We start from the raw sequence: 18844 nt of genomic DNA on the forward strand, positions 1-18844 counted from the left end.
GGTCAGATGGTTAAATGTTAGTGGTTTATCCTTGAGTCCTGGGTTTGATTCTTCTCCTACTCACATTTGTATTTTTATTTCATGTTGCTAATATGTTAAAAACAATAATTAAAAATAAAAGCAAATCTTGAAACAACATGAAATAAAAAGAGGAATCAAACTCGGGACTCAGACAAAACCACTAATATTTAACCATTTGACCAAAGGAGCTAATGTGTCAAAAAAGTCAGAAAGCGCACTTGTAAGTCGTGTTTTTGTCTTCTCTTGTAACACCCCTGCACCCGGTCCGATTGTACGGACCCAATATAAGACTATTACATTTGGTGCCAAAACGGTTTTGGTTAGATACTATTTAATTTAAACATTTATACATAGTATTTTAATTTAATTAATCCAAAAATTATTAATATAAATGTGAGGGGGTCATTATTGGATGTTAGAATATGTTTAGAAATGGTTTTAACATTGTTTTTACTCAAAACAGGGGGAAAATATCGATACCAAAACAAAAGGTATCTATACCACTGCACAAAATCAATACCAAAATGACATTCTAAAACTCTGAAAATTCAAATTTTGATAAAGGTATCGATACCTTAGACTTAGGTATCGATACCTAGCCTTCAATATCGATACCGATGTTAAAAACGATACCAAAATCATATTCTGTTTTGGAAATTTTGTACTTCAAAGCTTAGGTATCGATACCTATACCCTTGGAATCGATACCTTGTGTAAAATTTGGGAAAAATTAGTTTAAAAGTTCACTAAACCCCAACAATATATATATTCTTCTCAATACTCAAGACCAATTCAAAATGTATTAAAACTACTTAAAACCACTTCAAAATCAATCAATATCTACATATTACCAAACCACATTTGCAAACATACTTATAGTTTCCCTAATTCATTTTATATAGACCAAAATACTTTAAGTAAACCAAAATAGATAGAATTTCAAGAGTTTGCATTTTAGTCCCTAACACATGGGAACACATTTGGTCTACGTATGTACATGTCATTTTAATTCAAAATATGGTACCTACTCTTGAAGCTCTTGAGGATGTGATGAGATGAGAGATCTCCTAGCTTGACTCTACCTCTTCGAGTCTAACTGTACCTACACGTTAAAAATAAACGCGTTAAGCCGGTGAAGGCTTTGTAAGCACTACAAGAATTAAATAGATGAATGAAACATAACATAATATTTTAAACTTATTCAACTAATACATATTTACACACAAACAAGTTTCTTCAACTATACATTACTTTAATGAAATTTAACTTACCTTTTGTAAGTTATCAAACTTACCTCAACACATTGATGATTCACTTTTGTTCACAACTCATATTCTTAGCCCAAAGTAGACTTTATAGAACACATCGGATATACGGAACAAATACAGAGGTGTATTATTATGCACTATTAAACAAAGAGCACCAAAGTGCTATACAGAGAGCACAAATGTGCGAAACGGAGAGCACTAATGTGCTAATAATAGGAGAGCGCGCTAGGGTCCCTTAATGGCATGCGACTAATATCCTAGTAGTTCTAATTTTTGTCTACTTGGGCATAAAAGTTGAATTTCATACATTTAAATTCTTTACATAAGTATTTCAGAAAAGATTTCACATTTCTCCATCATCTACAATTTAGTCCACATTTCACAAATCACAAATATCACATATTTTTCACACATATACTTTTACCACAACATCATTACTTAATGCTCAAACAAATATACCATTTCATATTCTCCACCTATAAATTTTTTTACAAATTTCACAATTTCATAATCTAATCCCCTTTTTATTATCTATTTACAAATATAAATATATATTCTACATTTTTATTCTAAGTAATTCCATATTACAATATAAGCATTTAAATAAAAATAATTTAAAATCTTGTAGTTCTTACAACAAAAAGATTGAGATAATGTATTTTTTTCTTCCTTCACTCCTTGATCTTCTCCTTTTCTTTTCCTTCAAATTTATCCTCTCCCTTCTTTTCTTTCTCTTCAATTTTCATATCAAACACATAACATTTATATGTTAAAACTACAATCAAGTGACTTTCCTATACTATTTAATATAAATAAATATGTATAATATGATAATTTGACCATTTCTTACCTTATCTCTTTGAACACCCAAAAACCTAACTCATGCTTTTCTCTCTTTTAACCCATCTATGGAAATTTCTCATGAATAAAGTTGTTCACTAGCCTTCTCTTTGATTTTTACTAAGGAAATTTCAAAGAAAAATGAAGGTTTGAAGCTTGGATGGTTCAACAATGATGGAAAGACATAAAGGGAATTAAAAGAAAATATCTCACCTTTTCAATTAAAATGGTCAAATTGTTAATAAGTCCTTAAGTCATCCATATTTATACTTTTACCCATCATCATTACATCTAATAAATTTCTACCTGGCTAATTACCACTTTGTTCTTCCTCATCTTTCATATTTCCTAGGATAACTCATACCACACATTGGTTAAATTTCTTTTTAATCCTTCCTTCCTTTCCTCTACTACTATATATCTCCTAACTTAATATTTTTCCTACTTTGGCCACAACAATTTCTTTATTCTTTCAACTAAATCAAAGTATCCATTTTAAAATTTCCTATCTAAAGAGTATATATTTTTTAATTTCTTATTGGATCTATATACTTCCTAATTTAATACTCAAAATTCCTATTTATTATATTTCAAAAATTTTATACTAATTCTTGACCCGATCCATCACTGTACCCAACCCCGAGTTAAAACGCGGATATTACATCTCTCTTCAAAATCAATCTATTTCCCTAAATATTACAAAAACTAGCTCATTTCCCTAATTTTTCTTTAAAATTCGCTTTTTTCATCAAATTTGACCAAAATATTAATTGTGCTTGTCAATTGTAACAAAAGAAATTGTATTTGAGAAAATCAATTTAGAGAGTCTTCAAATATAGAAATAGATTTAGCTTATCGAAACTAAATAAGTAATTTGATCATTCTTCCTTTGGTTGCTTTCCTTCTCTACAATAAAATTAAACAATAAATATTAGAGAGTAAACCTAAAAATGATTCGAGTTAATGCAAAATTTTAGGTTTATTTTTTAGGTTTGAGCTTGACTTGACTTGAAAATTGAGCCTAAAATTTTGTCCATGTTTGACTTAAATTAAAAAAAATATTAAAATCCGAGCTTGACCCACCTATATTAATTTTTTTATATACAAAAAAATTTTAAAAATATAATACATCAAATACTCATAAAACATTAAAATAAATATTTCCCAACAAATTGAAAATACATTACAAAAAAAGTACTCAAATAACATTAAGATAGTTGCAACTTAGCAAGCAAATGCATCTAAAATAGTAACAAAATTAATGATAAAGTAACAGTTATACAATATCCAGACAATAATAACAAAATAGTATCAATATAATAGCAAAATGACAACAAAACAACATCAAAGTGGCAGCAAACACAACAGTAAACAGTAGTGAAAAAAAATTAAGAAAATTCGGGCTGAGCCCAAGCCAAAAAAAATCTTACCAGAGGCTCGATCCCTTTTTTTTTTTATCTAAGCTTATTTTTCGAGTCTATATTTTTGCTTAAACCCTCCCATTTTTCAAATAGACTTTTAAGTTTGAGAGCGTAATCCAACCTATAATCAAGTGTACGAGAGAGTAATTGATTTATAATTTAGATAATAGTAATATGTTGCAAATATTGTAAATATGTGAGCCCTTTTGATTGTAATAGATATGTATTATTTCTAAAATTAAAAATTATTTAAAATTTTATTTCTAAACTTACTTATATCATATATATATATATAATATACACAAATATCTTGAATCATTAATTATATATACATATTATAATTGTTTTATGTTTCAAATTTTCTTCCTCGGAATTAATAAATATATAATATTGCAACTATATTATATTTCAAAATTATATTTATTTTTTTTAATTTATTTATATTATTCAAATATTATTTCATCAATAATTTTAATTATTATTTAAATAATAATTTTATAAAATATATAAGCAAGATGTACATCCCAGGAGATAGAAAATTAGTTCCATAATATAATCAAAAACTATAACTAAACCCAAAGTGTTAATAAAGCTTTAATTATCTGTTAAACTTTTTAGTGAGAGAATTATCTTCCATTTAATGTACTCTTAATTAATAATAATTACGGGCGGCTAAATTTGGATATTCGATGAATAAAGTTAAATCATAAAATATATATTTGGGTTGGCAAACGTTATTTATTTATTATTATTAGTTGATAAAATAAAAATAAAAATTATCGATAATCTAATATTAACCTTATTTTTCGAATGCATAATGCTTGGAAACCAAGTTTTTAATATTAATGAAACTTGTCCTAAAAGAAAACTAGATTAGCTTTGCATATCAAAATCTTGCGACTTTGGAAACAAAATCCTTGCTTTGTGTTTTCAGATCTTCTTTTCACTTCATACATAGTATATATGTAATGGAAAGTAAAGCAAATTTTCCAGGAAAATTAAGAGAGAGAGATAATGGTGAAAGGAAGAGGGAGAAGGTGTAGTTATTGTGGACATAATGGCCATAATTCGAGAACTTGTAATGGGAAGGGAGATTATGTTAAACTTTTTGGTGTTAATATAGCTGCTATGGGAGAAAGTTTTAGTCATAACAATGGTGCTCAACCACAGATTCATTCTAAGAAACACAATGCAGCCCATAAATTTAAAAGAGGCATTCATCCCTCTGTGTACTTTTTTTTGTTATAATTATTGTATGAGTTTGTACAAGTATTTTTATGATTTTTCACGAGTAATATCCTAAAACCTTAAATACTATACCTGCTGATGAAGCTTTGGTAGTAAAAGCCTGAGGCATTGGAGTTTTTAAGTATTTAGGTTTGAGTCTAACATGTTCAATATGTATAATTATTATTTGTGGGTCTCGAGTTTTATCTTGCGTAGTTGTTGTGTGATATTTCGTTTCTTTTTCCATTATGTTTTTTATTTGTTTGAATTTAGTTTGTAGTTGTTTAAACATGTATTTATAATTTTATTATTATGATGTATTATATGTGCAGTCGTAAACTCTTTCTTTTTTGAAAGTTAGTATTTGATTATGAAACAGGGAATCCATGGACAGAAGAGGAGCATAGAATGTTTTTGGAAGGTTTGAGAAAGTTGGGAAAAGGTAACTGGAAAGGAATTTCAGAGAATTATGTAACCAGTAGGACCCCAATTCAAGTTGCAAGCCATGCCCAAAAATATTTTCTCAGGCTGCAGCATGCCAGTAACAATAAGGAGAAACGCAGACCTGATTTTCCAACCTATCAGTCAAGGATTCAACCCATGGTAAGAACCTATCTGCAGTTCATTTCTTACTCTCAGATTACCATTGAGATAAGATAACCTCACGAAATTAATGTTTTAACAGGCAGAAGAAGTAACTCCAAATGTGATGCAATCTCTGCCATTTCTGCATACAATGAATTATGCTGGACCGCGCCATGGTTACATCGGTAAAGCCCATGTAGCCGTCTGTGCGCCAGCTGATCACCCTTCGCCGAGGTTAGTTCAGGACAACATGTTTCGAGCAGGCCCTGGTGCTTCATCAACAGAAAAAGATCTTTTGGAGCTCAAGATTGCTCCCCCTCAATCATCAAATAGCACAACTCTACAATCTCAGCCGTTCATTAGGGTAATTAATTAGAACAAAGTTGCAATGTCGAGTTTAAGACAATAGTTGAGACAACATTGAGCAATAAGGAATGTGTTTCTATGGCTACTCCCATGTAATCGTCAAAAGCGAGAAACATATGGCCAGCAAATAATAAATTTAAAGCCAACAACATAGAAAAACAAACAAACTATTTTTTTTAACGATTTTATTATAAATTTTGATTATATATATATTTTACATAATACTTAAAAATATCTATATGTTCTCTCCAATTCATAAATGTGAAAATAATGTACTTGAGCACAATCAAATTCATATTTTCCTATATTAACAATAATATTCATACCAAGCTGAAATTCATATTATCCTATATTGACAATAATATTCATACCAAGCTAAAACTTAAGTGATACAAGTAAACAAATTTAGTTTTGTCAATTTATATTATATATATATTGTTATCATTCAAATTTTTTCCATGATTTTGTCGAAAATCCAACTTACTATATTATCCACACAAATGAGATGACATAATCTTTATTTTTTTTCCAAATAAAAAGCATGTCTTTATTTTAATTTGGGTTAATTCCATCGAAAATCTTCACATTATAACTCATTTTAATTTTTTATATAAATTTAAACATTTCTAATTCATACTATATTAATAGTTTGATGATTCAATTAAAAATTTTGAAATTTGGGATGAGTTTAAAATTTGTGGCTTAATTAATTTTTTCTCAATTTTATTTAATTTATATATATATTTTTTAGAAAGTGCAACATTATTACTTACTGCCAAGGCTTTCGGATCACTGGAAGAGCAGTTCAGTTTGGCCAAGACACTGCTCCGCTCTGGTGTGGTTGTTGGGTTGATGGGGTCAACTCTGCCTCAGCCATTCCCCTTCAAGTGGGATTTACCAACTGAAGAACCCACTTTTCATCTCATCACCACTGCCGCTTCTCTCCGCCTCGGCAACCTTCTCCGCCATCAGCTCCACCTAGGGTTCCACCTCCGCTCCTCGTTCAAGGTACCCCCTCAATTACTTTCCATTTCCACAGCTGGGAAAATCCCATTAAACTAATCTTTCAAGAAAACACAAAAAGGGAGTAAAAAGATTGATTTTTTGATTCGTATGTCATACAGAAACTCTGTCATCTATGTAATGTGCCTAGATTGAATCATGTATGGTCTGAAACAATTTCCAACTTCATGGGAATTGGCAATTTTCGGTTTGCAAATGATGTTGTCTGTTCCTCGTGTTCATCTTACTTATGTTTCTTCAATGGGGGAGAACAAAGAAAATATTTTGGAAATGAGGGTAATAGTGGATCATCCAAGATGGATACTTCCAGGAGAAATTCATTCAACACAAGGAAATGGACCAACATCCTTTTAGCTATTAATGTCTTGTAAGTTTTCCATGATGAACAAAACATTGAATTGTTTTTGAAAAAAGAAAATGAAAACTAAATTATACTATTTGCAGAATTTATGTTGCACAACTGGCAACACAAGGGAAGCTCTTGCTTTGGGGAGCTAAGGTGAGATTCTGATCGATTCGTGAAGGAAATTTCGGAGTCGTATCTATTTTAGTTTCATTGTAGTTTTGGAAAATGTGGGTTGATATTTGATTACGGGTTATTCATATTGTATACAGATTAATAGTCTTATTGACAAAGGACAGATTTGGAGGCTGGCCACATATTCTCTTTTGCATGCAAATATAGGGCACCTTATGGTTTGGTTTCAAATTATATGGTTTAGGATTTCTCAACTAGGAAGTTTATTTCTCTATATGATTGATTAGAATTTGTTGTTTTCAGGTCAATTGTTATTCTTTGAATTCTATTGGACCTACTGTGGAGAATTTAAGTGGTCCAAGGAGATTTCTTGCAGTTTACTTGACATCTGCTATTTCAAGTAACAACTTGTAAACTCATTACTGTAGATTATACATTGCTTGCCTGCTAGTAGAATTTTGACTCGATCAGTTGAAAGAAATCTAGGTGCCGCTACAAGTTACTGGTTCTGCAAAGCACCCGCAGTTGGTGCATCAGGCGCAATCTTTGGATTGGTAGGTCCTCTCAAACTTATTCACAGAATAAGATAAATGTTCATAAGAAGCTGTTCCATCTAATATTTGTCTGCCTTGGAATACTTAGCTTTTTTTTTTACTCCGAACCTCAATTTTCTCATTTTGTAAATCTTTTGGTTGTCTAGGTTGGTTCTGTTGCTGTGTTTGTCATGAGGCATAGATATATGATCAGAGATGCCAAAGAAGATCTGCAACACATAGCACAAGTTATTTTCCTAAACATGGTATGATTCAAAGCTTTTGCTACTCAATGTATGAGAACCCTAAACCGTATAACAGCCTATCGGAAATCCCGTCTCATACATACCAAATTCAGTCCCTAGAGTTAGATTTAAGTTTCTGCTATTTGCTTTTGAGAAAAAAAAAAGGGTTTCTGCTATGTTACTGCTTGATACAATGATTTCCTTGTAGCATCAAATGCTTTTGCTCTTATTTTTTCCGAGCTCAGTGGTAATGAATGTGGATCATGCAGGTTATTGGACTAATGTCAAGAGGCATTGATAATTGGGGTCATGTAAGTCTTAGCTACCATGCCTTCTTACACGTGTACTTGTAGTATACCTGCATTTAAAGTAACAGTTGTGTATCATAAGAATCTCCGTTTACTTCATCAATACCGACGTTTAAAGTTTTACTTCTGAGATTGTTTAAAATCTTAACTTACAATTTCAGCTAGGAGGCTTGCTTGGAGGAGCAGCAGTGTCTTGGCTTATAGGACCTGCATGGAAGTACGAATCTATGGCCAGTGATGGCCGAAGAATATTCTCAGACCAACCACCACTTTTTTACCTTACTGACAGAAAATGGAAACCTTGATGAACCAGTGTAAGTATAGAAAATTGTGACACAAGCTCTGATTTAAATTAATTCTAGACATACTAGACTATATGCAAAGTATAGTAGGGGGGTTTACAAGGTAGAAGTGAATTCTAATCGAATCAGTGATTTTCCAGAAAATAATCAAAGGGGAAATGGTGATTTCCCTACCTATTTTCTGATACATCACTGGACGCTCAGAGTTCACCACCATTTCTGTATTGCATTTTACCAAAACAATCTATTTTCTGATATCTGTAGTGTAGTGATGTTTGAAGTGAAGATAGCCCTTTTCTTTATAATGAAGCTAGTTGAATCTTGACTGTTCATTTATGTTTCTTACACTTCATCATATCCGTTGAAAAAAAGGAAAACTAATTAATGCTAACATTTATAAAATGTCCTTATATGGCAGTATGCATATCCACCATCCACCATTAACCTTGGATTATCCTTTACTGTTGGTAAAACAGAAGTTGCTGTCATCTCTACTAATACAAAAAGATTAACCGAGTTTGATGCACGAGTTAATTGTATGAATTATTTGAGAGTTTGATTCAGTTTACATATAGTTTTAAATCATTTGCCAACGAGGCATTGGTTCTTTGGTTTAATGGCAAGGAAGAGAGTTCGAAATTCGAAATTTTAAGATTTCAAGTTTAAATTTTTTCGGAAGAGAGTTAGAGAACTCTAAGGTTTCAAGATCAAATCTTTCTTTGTGGGTAAGTTTGGTTCAAACGTATTTTGATGAGTTATTTTTTGGTTTGTGAGTTGGAACAGTGAACAACTTGAGATAAGCATAAGCAATTCTAAGCTGTCACCATGCCAACCAATAGAATTTCAGTTAAGCTATGTTAGAATATTTTTTTGTTAAATTGTCGAGTTTGGTCTACAATGAACAGGCATCATTATCACCAAATTTGCCTTCGTTTCTTTGACTGGTTTGGTCTATTTGCAGCGTTGGCATTGACAATGGTTACTCCTATGCTACTTATTGCTTTCTTGTTTTGATCTGTCAATAGTACTTGAACGAGGGAAGGACATGATTGATTTCACCAAATGCCTTCATATACTATAGTTTAGATTTTATAAAAATATTCTTTAAAAATTAAAATATTTTAGTTGAGTTTTCAAATTATTAATATTAATTAAATTTAATCTGGAATTTAATACTCATAACAAATGATTAAACTGATGAATGACATAATTAATGCGAGATATTGATCATTTATAGTATTTTGAAGTTGAAAAATCAATATGCAATTGAGTTGTTTAGTAGTAGTGCACTAATATTGTTTTCAATGCCATATATTAGCATGTTTCCAAATTGCTGAATCATGATTCAATGGATCTCTTTTGAGATGAGAAGCTGTGAAAGATTACCCATTTCAAATATAATTGTGATATGTAGTTTTCAGGAAATTCTATTTGTTAAAATACTTGATGGGTTTATTATAGAAATTAATTAGTCTCTAGCATTTTAAAAATTAATTGAAAAAAATAAGCATTTAAATTTATCGATTTATCTTATTTTAAAGTAGTACATAAAAAATTAAAATTTAAGATTTATTAAAATACAGTAATGGAAGGCAGCCATGCTATTGCTGCCATAAATCTCTCCTGCAACAATGTAGATAGGTGTACTGGAAGGGTAACACATTGCCTTGAGGAACATGGCTGCTTCTCTAGGGGTCATTGGACAACCCTCCTGCCTTCGCCGTTCTTCGCTATCTAGCTTTTTTTCCTTCCAATGTCTAACATTGTATCTCATAACCGTGAGTTCATTGCTCTCTTCTACAGTCAGATTATGGATGCAGCCTGTGAATGCAAGCATATCTTTCTCATACCTAAGCAATCAAGATTATTAGGCTCAGAGTCTTCGTTGAGAGAAATACTACCAGAAACCAAAGAATGATTGTGTACCTTAAGTGTCAAGCAATATATGGGTCATTCTTGCTCTTTAGTCTATCAACTAAAGTACTTCCGAGATCCTCTATCTCTTTTGCATACCAGAGAGCCTTATAATTGGCTTGGCACCTTAGCCTTTGAATGGAGTTTGGAAGGTCATTATTAGCAAGCCTTGAATCTGTATGCATGAACTTGAACTTGATCACCTTGTGTAGCTTTAGTAACGGGAGCACTTCCCTCCTGTACTAATTAGTCTGCGAAAGAAGCCATCTAAGCCACCTTTCCAAAAACAATAAACCAAATGGAATATCACCATACATTTAACGCCAAATTTCGATCCTTTCAATATCTTAGACCAGGAAACAGGGGCTTTATTGTTGAGTATTTAACGGGAAGATACTCAACAATATCAATATCATCTTTCAGTGCATTAATGAAGTGTCTCCAGTAAAAAATATCCTTAAAACCATTGTGCACAACGTATTCAAAACATTAATGAAGAGTCGGCAAAATAGGCTGAGGTGAACTGGTATGCTTGCAAAACTGAACCCCTTTAGCCCTATGGAAAATCTCGTTTGGAATCGATGCTGCGCCACTTGTTCCACTTTATGGGTTGAAAGTGTCTTCCTATCAAATAATTCAAGGTCCAATTATAGAAAGCAAATGCAATTCATTTGACATAAATATAGCATATACATGCATCCTGATTTCACAGATCATAACATTAAAATATCCCTCCAAATTGAGTTTCACTAATCATTTAAATCAAACTCAGTTGATAAAAAATATTTCCAACAATAGTATCTTAGAGGTAGTGCTGGTGTATAACTATACTACCAACATAGATAAGCATGTTTACCTTTTAACAATGGCGATTTTGTGAATCAATAGAGAATCGCTTCCATTGCATGTCTCGCATTTAAGTAAGCCACGAGATCCACAAGGTATCTTTCCTTTTCCATCACATTTTGTGTATCTATGGAGATATAATCAATCATCGGCGAAAAAATGGATCATGTAAAGAACTCATACCTCAACAATATATGTTCAGAAGAAAAGAAATTAACAAAAAACCAAATATAAAACTAATGTTTACAAAGTTCAATATGGGGATCATTAGGCAAAAGTTTCAAACTTAGAACACCCAGATAACAAATTAGGAAGGATAATTACACGCAAATATGGTGTCTTGAAAGAATGCATGGTTGTGAACTACTAGCTCAACCATATTAGTCATATGTTGGAACCAGTAACCAACTATCTTGGATAATAAATATAGGTTTTGTAGAATTAAATAAAGTAGAAACTGCTCACATGGTGTCTGATCCGTTTCTGTGAGCAATTAATCCCCTTCCATAGCAAGCAGGGCACTGGGACATCTGATTTTCCTTGTAAAATCCAGGATCTTTGTCTGCATTGCATGTAGGACATGGAATATCTCCTCGTCCTGCACAATCTGCATATTTTTCTTTATACATTAAATCAAAGCTAAGCACTACTGACCATGAAGGCAGGAATCATATAGGAAATGTAGAACTAATAAAGCACAAAGCATTAGTATAACAGGAACGAGACATATGAAGGAATTAAAGGATCATCGAAGTGGCAAATAACTGTGTTTATAAAAATTTAAGATTTTAAATCCTTCAGTTTTAACCCCATAGACACCAAATGTTTAAGCAGTATTACCTGAACATTTCTCAATGGTCTCACTATGAGGAATCTTGACTCGGGTTTTTTTATACGGCACAAAGAGAACAGGGAATTGTGATCTTAAATCCAATTCCCAAATGTCAAGTTCCCACCAAGGTAAGGTTCTGTTTCTCTTATCACTTCCCTTTCTTCTAAGAAAGTTTCAAGAGTTCCCACATAAACTTTGTAATCTTCAACAGCATGAATCTTCCAGGTACGAGCAGGGCGACTCCCCCAACAGCATCGATGACTGATATGGTTGATGAGCAACTCTCTTATCTCTACCGCATTCAATAATTGCCTACACTTAGATGACACATTTTAATCAATACATGCTAATGCTTGATGCTTAAGAATTCACATTGATAATTCACACTTAGAGGACACATTCTAATCGGTTCAAAAATAGGTGAAACCTTGATTTAGAGACACTTTATATTACTAGTATAGAATGCTGCTGCTATATTTGTCCTAGCTCCTAATTCAAGAACATATGACAACACCGCAAATTAACGCTAGGGAGTCCCGACTTTCATTGAGCCATACCTCTGAAAATCATTGGAGTATGCGCCATAATCTGCTGCGTGAGGATTTTGGCGAGGAATAGTTTGCTCTGAGACATACAATAGAACCGGTCAACAGTAAAATCTACATTGACAACTCAATTTCAATGCTTAATTACGGAATTACTTTTCTTGCATCCACTAAAAAGACCAAAATTGAAAATTTAAAGCCACTCAAAAAATTCCCAACTATGAACCAAAAAAGTTATAAAACCATTTAACGAAAGAGACTGAAACACTAAATAACCATGTACTAAAAGAAGTGGCTTGTTTTGGAGATACCATTGGGAAGTGGCTCAGGGGAGCTGATCAAAGGAGCATGAATGGACGGCGGGTAAGAAGTAGAAAAAGAAGTGGCTGATCGAATCTCATCGAGGTTTCCGTTTTCTGTCAGTAAGGTGAAAAAGTTGTGGTCGGTCTGAGAATATTCTTGGGCCATCACTGGCCATAGATTCGTACTTCCATGCAGGTCCTACAAGCCAAGACACTGCTGCTCCTCCAAGCAAGCCTCCTAGCTGAAATTGCAAATTAAGATTTTAAGCAATCTCAGAAGTAAAACTTTAAATACAGGTATACTACAAGTACACGTGTAAGGAGGACGGTAGTTAAGACTTACATGACCCCAATTATCAATGCCACTTGACATTAGTCCAATAACCTGCACGATCCGCATTCATTACCACTGAGCTCGGAAAAAATAAGAGCAAAAGCATTTGAAGCTACAATTCCTTCAAGGAAATCATTGTATCAAGCAGTAACATAGCAGAAACTCTTTTTTTTAAAGCATTTGATAGACTGTTTAGGGTTCTCATACATTGAGTAGCAAAAGCTTTGAATCATACCATGTTTAGGAAAATAACTTGTGCTATGTGTTGCAGATCTTCTTTGGCATCTCTGATCATACCTCTATGTCTCATGACAAACACAGCAACAGAACCAACCTAGACAACCAAAAGATTTACAAAATGAGAAAATTGAGGTTCTGGAGTAAATAAAAGCCAAGTATTTCAAGGCAGACAAATATTAGATGGAACAGCTTCATACGAACATTTATCTTATTCTGTGAATAAGTTTGCGAGGACTTACCAATCCAAAGATTGCGCCTGATGCACCAACTGCGGGTGCTTTGCAGAACCAGTAACTTGTAGCGGCACCTAGATTTCTTTCAACTGATTGAGTCAAAATTGTACTAGCAGGCAAGCAGTGTATAATCTACTGTAATGAGTTTACGAGTTGTTACTTGAAATAGCAGATGTCAAGTAAACTGCAAGAAATCTCCTTGGACCACTTAAATTCGCCACAGTAGGTCCAACAGAATTCAAAGAATAACAATTGACCTGAAAACAACAAATTCTAATCAATCATATAGAGAAATAAACTTCCTATTTGAGAGATCCTAAACCAAACCATAAGGTGCCTTATATTTGCATGCAAAAGAGAATATGTGGCCAGCCTCCAATCTGTCCTTTCTCAATAAGACTATTAATCTGTATGCAATATGCATAACCAGTAATCAAAGATTAACCCAAATTTTCCAAAACTACAATGAAACCAAAGCAGATACGGCTCCGAAATATCCTTCATGAATCGATCCGAATCTCACCTTATCTCCCCAAAGCAAGAGCTTCCCTTGTGTTGCCAGTTGTGCAACATAAATTCTGCAAATAGTATAATTTAGTTTTCATTTTCTTTTTTCAAAAACAATTCAATGTTTTGTTCATCATGGAAAACTTACAAGACATGCATAGCTAAAAGGATGTTGGTCCATTTCCTTGTGTTGCCAGTTGTGCAACATAAATTCTGCAAATAGTATAATTTAGTTTTCATTTTCTTTTTTCAAAAACAATTCAATGTTTTGTTCATCATGGAAAACTTACAAGACATGCATAGCTAAAAGGATGTTGGTCCATTTCCTTGTGTTGAATGAATTTCTCCTGGAAGTATCCATCTTGGATTTGAAGAAACATAAGTAAGATGAACACGAGGAACAGACAACATCATTTGCAAATCAAAAATTGCCAGTCTCCATGAAGTTGGAAATTGTTTCAGACCATACATGATTCAATCTAGGCACATTACAGAGATGACAGATTTTCTGTAGATGATACAATGAGTTACTGAAGAACAAGGGGCTTCGGGACAAAGTGATCACGTTAACATAAGATGAGCCCAGAACAGGGTAGATGCCGTGGCTTAGCGCTTGATGGCAGAGTAGCCAACGTTCTTAAGGTATTAGGTAAATTGGTTAACACAATCAAGCAAATAGGATGTCTTCGGGGGATTAAAATCGGTGATGAATACCATTGGAGGGGTGAGTTGTGTGTCGTTGGGCTTGACTATAACTTTCAGAGAGCAATAGATTATATTTCATCAGTTAAAGGCAAAACCTTGGCGACTAGCATTGTCGACTCCCGCCGATATGACACGGGTATAATAAGTAGAGTTCCTTATCCTAACTTGGCATACACGGGAGAAGGTGAAAATAGAGATGAAAGGATTGAAGATGGAAACCTTGCATTGAAAAATAATTTACGTTACAAAAGAGCTACGAGAGTGATATATAAGTATCACACTGATAATAATGCGAATGCTTCTAAGTACAAGTTTATGTAGGAAGGATTGTACCAAGTGAACAGATGTGACAATGAATTTAAATGCTTAAATTGTTTTAAGTATTACTTTAAAATAAGATAAATTAATAAATTTAAATGTTTGTTTTTTTCAATTCATTTTTATAATGTAAGAACTAATTAATTTCTTATAATAAACCCACCAAGTATTTTAACAAATAGAATTTCCTGGAAACTACATGCTAAGTTACGGCATTGAAGTCAATATTAGTGCACTACTACTAAACAACTTAATTGCATATTGATTTTTCAACTTCAAAATGCTATAAAATCTAAACTACAGTATATATGATGGCATTTGGTGAAATCAATTATGTCCTTCCCTCGTTCAAGTACTATTTACAGATCAAAACAAGAAGGCAATTAGTAGCATAGGAGTAACCATTGTCAATGCCAAAGCTGCAATTACTTTATACTACTATTTATAGACCAAATCAGTCAAAGAAAAGAAGGCAAATTTGGTGATGATGATGCCCGCTCATTGTTCAATTGTCGAGTATCAAATGCCAGCTTCATCAAAACTAATGCCTCCAGATTCGTTTCTGCTTCCATTTGGAATCATATTGTTGATGATCCTCCAACATATCAAGTTGGAACTTGTACACAGAAAAACCAGACTCAATTTCTTTGTCAAATCTGGTCACTCGGTACAATCCTTCATACACAAACTTGTATCTAGAAGCATTTGCATTATCATCACTGTTGTACTTACGTATCACCCTCACAGGTTTTTTGTAATGTATATTATTTTTCAATGCAAGGTTTCCACCTTCAAGCATTTGATCTTTATTTTCACCTTCTCCCGTGTATGTCAAATTAGGACAAGGAACTCTACTTATTATACCCCTGTCATATCAGCAGGAATCGACAATGCTAGTCGCCAAGGTTTCGCCTTCAACTGATGAAATATAATCTATTCCTCTCTGAAAGTTATAGTGAAGCCCAAAGACGCACAAATCACCCCTCCAATGATATTCATCACCGATTTTAATCCCCGGAAAACATCCTATTTGCTTGATTGTGTTAACCCATTTACCTGATACCTTAAGAATGTTGGCTACTCTGCCATCAAGCGCTAAGCCACGACATCTACCTTGTTCTGGGCTCATCTTATGTTGGTTTGAGAACTTGTCTTTCCATAACTTTTTGTAGCGTCTCAGAGAATCAATGATATTTCTACGACAATCATTCCATTCCGAAGTAAAAGTAGTGTTTTCGTCTTCGCTAGCATAAGAAGCCTTAACATGTCGCTTTTTTTTTCCAACAGATCTTGCTTGGTTGGACTTAGATAATGCCCTCTCTTTTACTGGTTTTCGATGCGATGGCACCATGGTTAAGCCTGGTTACACCCCAAAAGAATGTTAAAAAGCAAGGCCATTGCAACACTAAAAAAGTAAAAACAAAAAAGTAAAAACAAGGTAAAGTCCATAAAAACAAACATTGAAATCAAGGGAATAAGTTGAAAAAAGAAAGCAAGAATGCCATTGCAACACTAAAGAAGTAAAAACGAGGCAAAGCCCATAAAAACAAATATGGAAAGAAAGGGAATAAGTTGAAAAAAAGAAAGCAAGAAAATCTAAAACAATGTTAAAAGGAGATAAAAAATGAAAATTGTGTAAGGCAAATATGAACATGCAAGAAGTGAAACCCAACACAATAAAAACCAGAAACAAGTAAAAGTTCAAGGTTTTCAAAGAAAGGTTCAATGGTGAAGTTGTTGGAACTTAGAAAATAGATTGAAGAAATTTTAACAGAAGCTTGAGCTAAAAGGCTCGACATCTTGCTAAACAATCAAGCAAAATTAGACAAAGAACTTGAGTAAAAACCAGAGAATGAAGAAGATTTTTTGAGTGATTTTTATTACATTTGAAATAAGGCATAATGCCAATCATAAACCAAGCATTCAGCTGGTCAAAATGATACAATGTCACCCAATCATCACCTAATTCCACTAATAACATAGTAAATTGATAAACTTAACTTGCACACTTAGTAAAGCTAATTTATCAGCTCAAACATCACCTAATTACATCAAGTACATTACCAACTTAGTTTTAATCTAACTAAAGTACAAAACAAACACTTGAAGTAACAAAATGAAAATTAGCAGCATGAGCTTCAGCTGCAATTGCATGGCTTGGCAGCTTAGTCTGCTTTTTTGCCTGTATGGAGGCCAACTTCAACACTCTTCCTTGGCTTCCATGCTGCAAACTCTCATTTTGGTTCTCAAATCCTTGAACCTTGACACCCAAAAAGGCTTTGTCAAGATATCAGCAAGCTAATCTTCAGAATTGCAATGAATCAGTTTAACTTCTTGAGATTGTTCCATTTCCCTAACAAAATAAAAATTTATCTTAAAATGCTTTGTTCTCCCATGGAATACTAGATTATTTGCAATTGCAACAGCAGATTGGTTATCAACTTTGATCTCTGTTGCTTCCCTTTGGTGTAGATTCAAATCTGCCATGGTTTTCCTAAACCAAATTGCTTGGTTAACAACTCCAGCAGCTCCACATACTCAGCCAAAAAATGACTGAACCAAGGGTAAACAAAAAATGGCTGAACCAAGGGTAAATAGATACCCTGAGGTGTTATTCATGTCATCTACCGATCCAGACCAATCACTATGTGCATAACCAAGTAGCTTCATGCTCTCAACCTTGGTAAACATTATTCCAAAGCTCAGTGTACCTTTGATGTACATGATAACTCTTTTGCCAGCTTGAAAATAGCTCACATTACAACAATGCATGAACCTGGATAGGAGACTTACAACAAACTTGAAGTCTAGTCTTGTGGCTGTCAAGTGGAGCAAACAACCAACCAAACTTCTGTAGGTTAACTCAGCTACTTTCTCGAAATCACCTTGGCTAGTTAGCTTTTCTCCAACAGCAACTGATGTGCTTGTTGCTTTACAATTTAGCATGGAGAACTTGTTCAGAATTTTTAAGGCAAATGCCTTTTGACTCAAGAAAATTCCTTGTTGAGTCTGTGACACTTTCATGCCAAGAAAGTAGGACATTTTTCATAAGTCTGAAATCTCAAACATCCTCTCCAACTTGTCTTTAAAATCAGCCAATATGATATTATTTCCTCCAGTTGCCAGCAGATCATCCACATACAAATAGACTATGAGCTGTGTTTCATCACATTCCTTCTTCACATACAAGGTTGGCTCATTGATGCTTCTCTCAAACCCCAAGCTAGCTAGGTAGCTGTCGATTCTGTCATACCAGGCTCTTGGTGCTTGTTTTAAGCCATACAAGCCTTTTTCAGCTTATACACATTGTCCTCCTTGCCTACAACTTTGAAACCTTCAGGCTGTTCAACATAGATTTCCTCATCAAGAAAACCATTGAGAAAAGTAGACTTAACATCAAATTGATGAATTTTTCATTGCTTCTGTGCAGCCAAAGTAACCAATAGGCTAA

General features: G+C 33.3%; 3 protein-coding genes and 1 pseudogene across 3 annotated transcripts; 2 read left to right on the plus strand and 2 right to left on the minus strand.

The window, feature by feature from the left end:
• The first annotated feature begins 4953 nt into the window (after window positions 1-4953).
• On the plus strand, window positions 4954-5918 carry LOC121213964 (transcription factor KUA1). The gene is made up of 2 exons (XM_041087490.1): window positions 4954-5380; window positions 5463-5918. Exons 1-2 carry the CDS (start codon window positions 5186-5188, stop codon window positions 5736-5738), a joined length of 471 nt encoding a protein of 156 aa, XP_040943424.1. The 5' UTR covers window positions 4954-5185; the 3' UTR covers window positions 5739-5918.
• A 268-nt stretch (window positions 5919-6186) lies between these two features.
• On the plus strand, window positions 6187-8949 carry LOC107921529 (RHOMBOID-like protein 10, chloroplastic). Its single transcript, XM_016851370.2, has 9 exons — window positions 6187-6736; window positions 6853-7118; window positions 7196-7250; window positions 7367-7447; window positions 7533-7629; window positions 7716-7783; window positions 7930-8028; window positions 8277-8318; window positions 8477-8949. Exons 1-9 carry the CDS (start codon window positions 6581-6583, stop codon window positions 8618-8620), a joined length of 1008 nt encoding a protein of 335 aa, XP_016706859.2. The 5' UTR covers window positions 6187-6580; the 3' UTR covers window positions 8621-8949.
• Window positions 8950-8990: 41 nt separating this feature from the next.
• On the minus strand, window positions 8991-13433 carry LOC107921528 (protein SSUH2 homolog; annotated as a pseudogene).
• LOC107921034 (RHOMBOID-like protein 10, chloroplastic) lies at window positions 13222-16192 on the minus strand. Its single transcript, XM_041086400.1, has 7 exons — window positions 15942-16192; window positions 14387-14441; window positions 14024-14120; window positions 13870-13952; window positions 13626-13724; window positions 13369-13441; window positions 13222-13298 (listed from the first exon to the last, which is right to left on the minus strand). Exons 1-7 carry the CDS (start codon window positions 16190-16192, stop codon window positions 13222-13224), a joined length of 735 nt encoding a protein of 244 aa, XP_040942334.1.
• Window positions 16193-18844: the final 2652 nt, after the last annotated feature.

This window comes from Gossypium hirsutum, chromosome D01 (genome assembly GCF_007990345.1).
Source record: "Gossypium hirsutum isolate 1008001.06 chromosome D01, Gossypium_hirsutum_v2.1, whole genome shotgun sequence".
Lineage (NCBI taxonomy): Eukaryota > Viridiplantae > Streptophyta > Magnoliopsida > Malvales > Malvaceae > Gossypium > Gossypium hirsutum.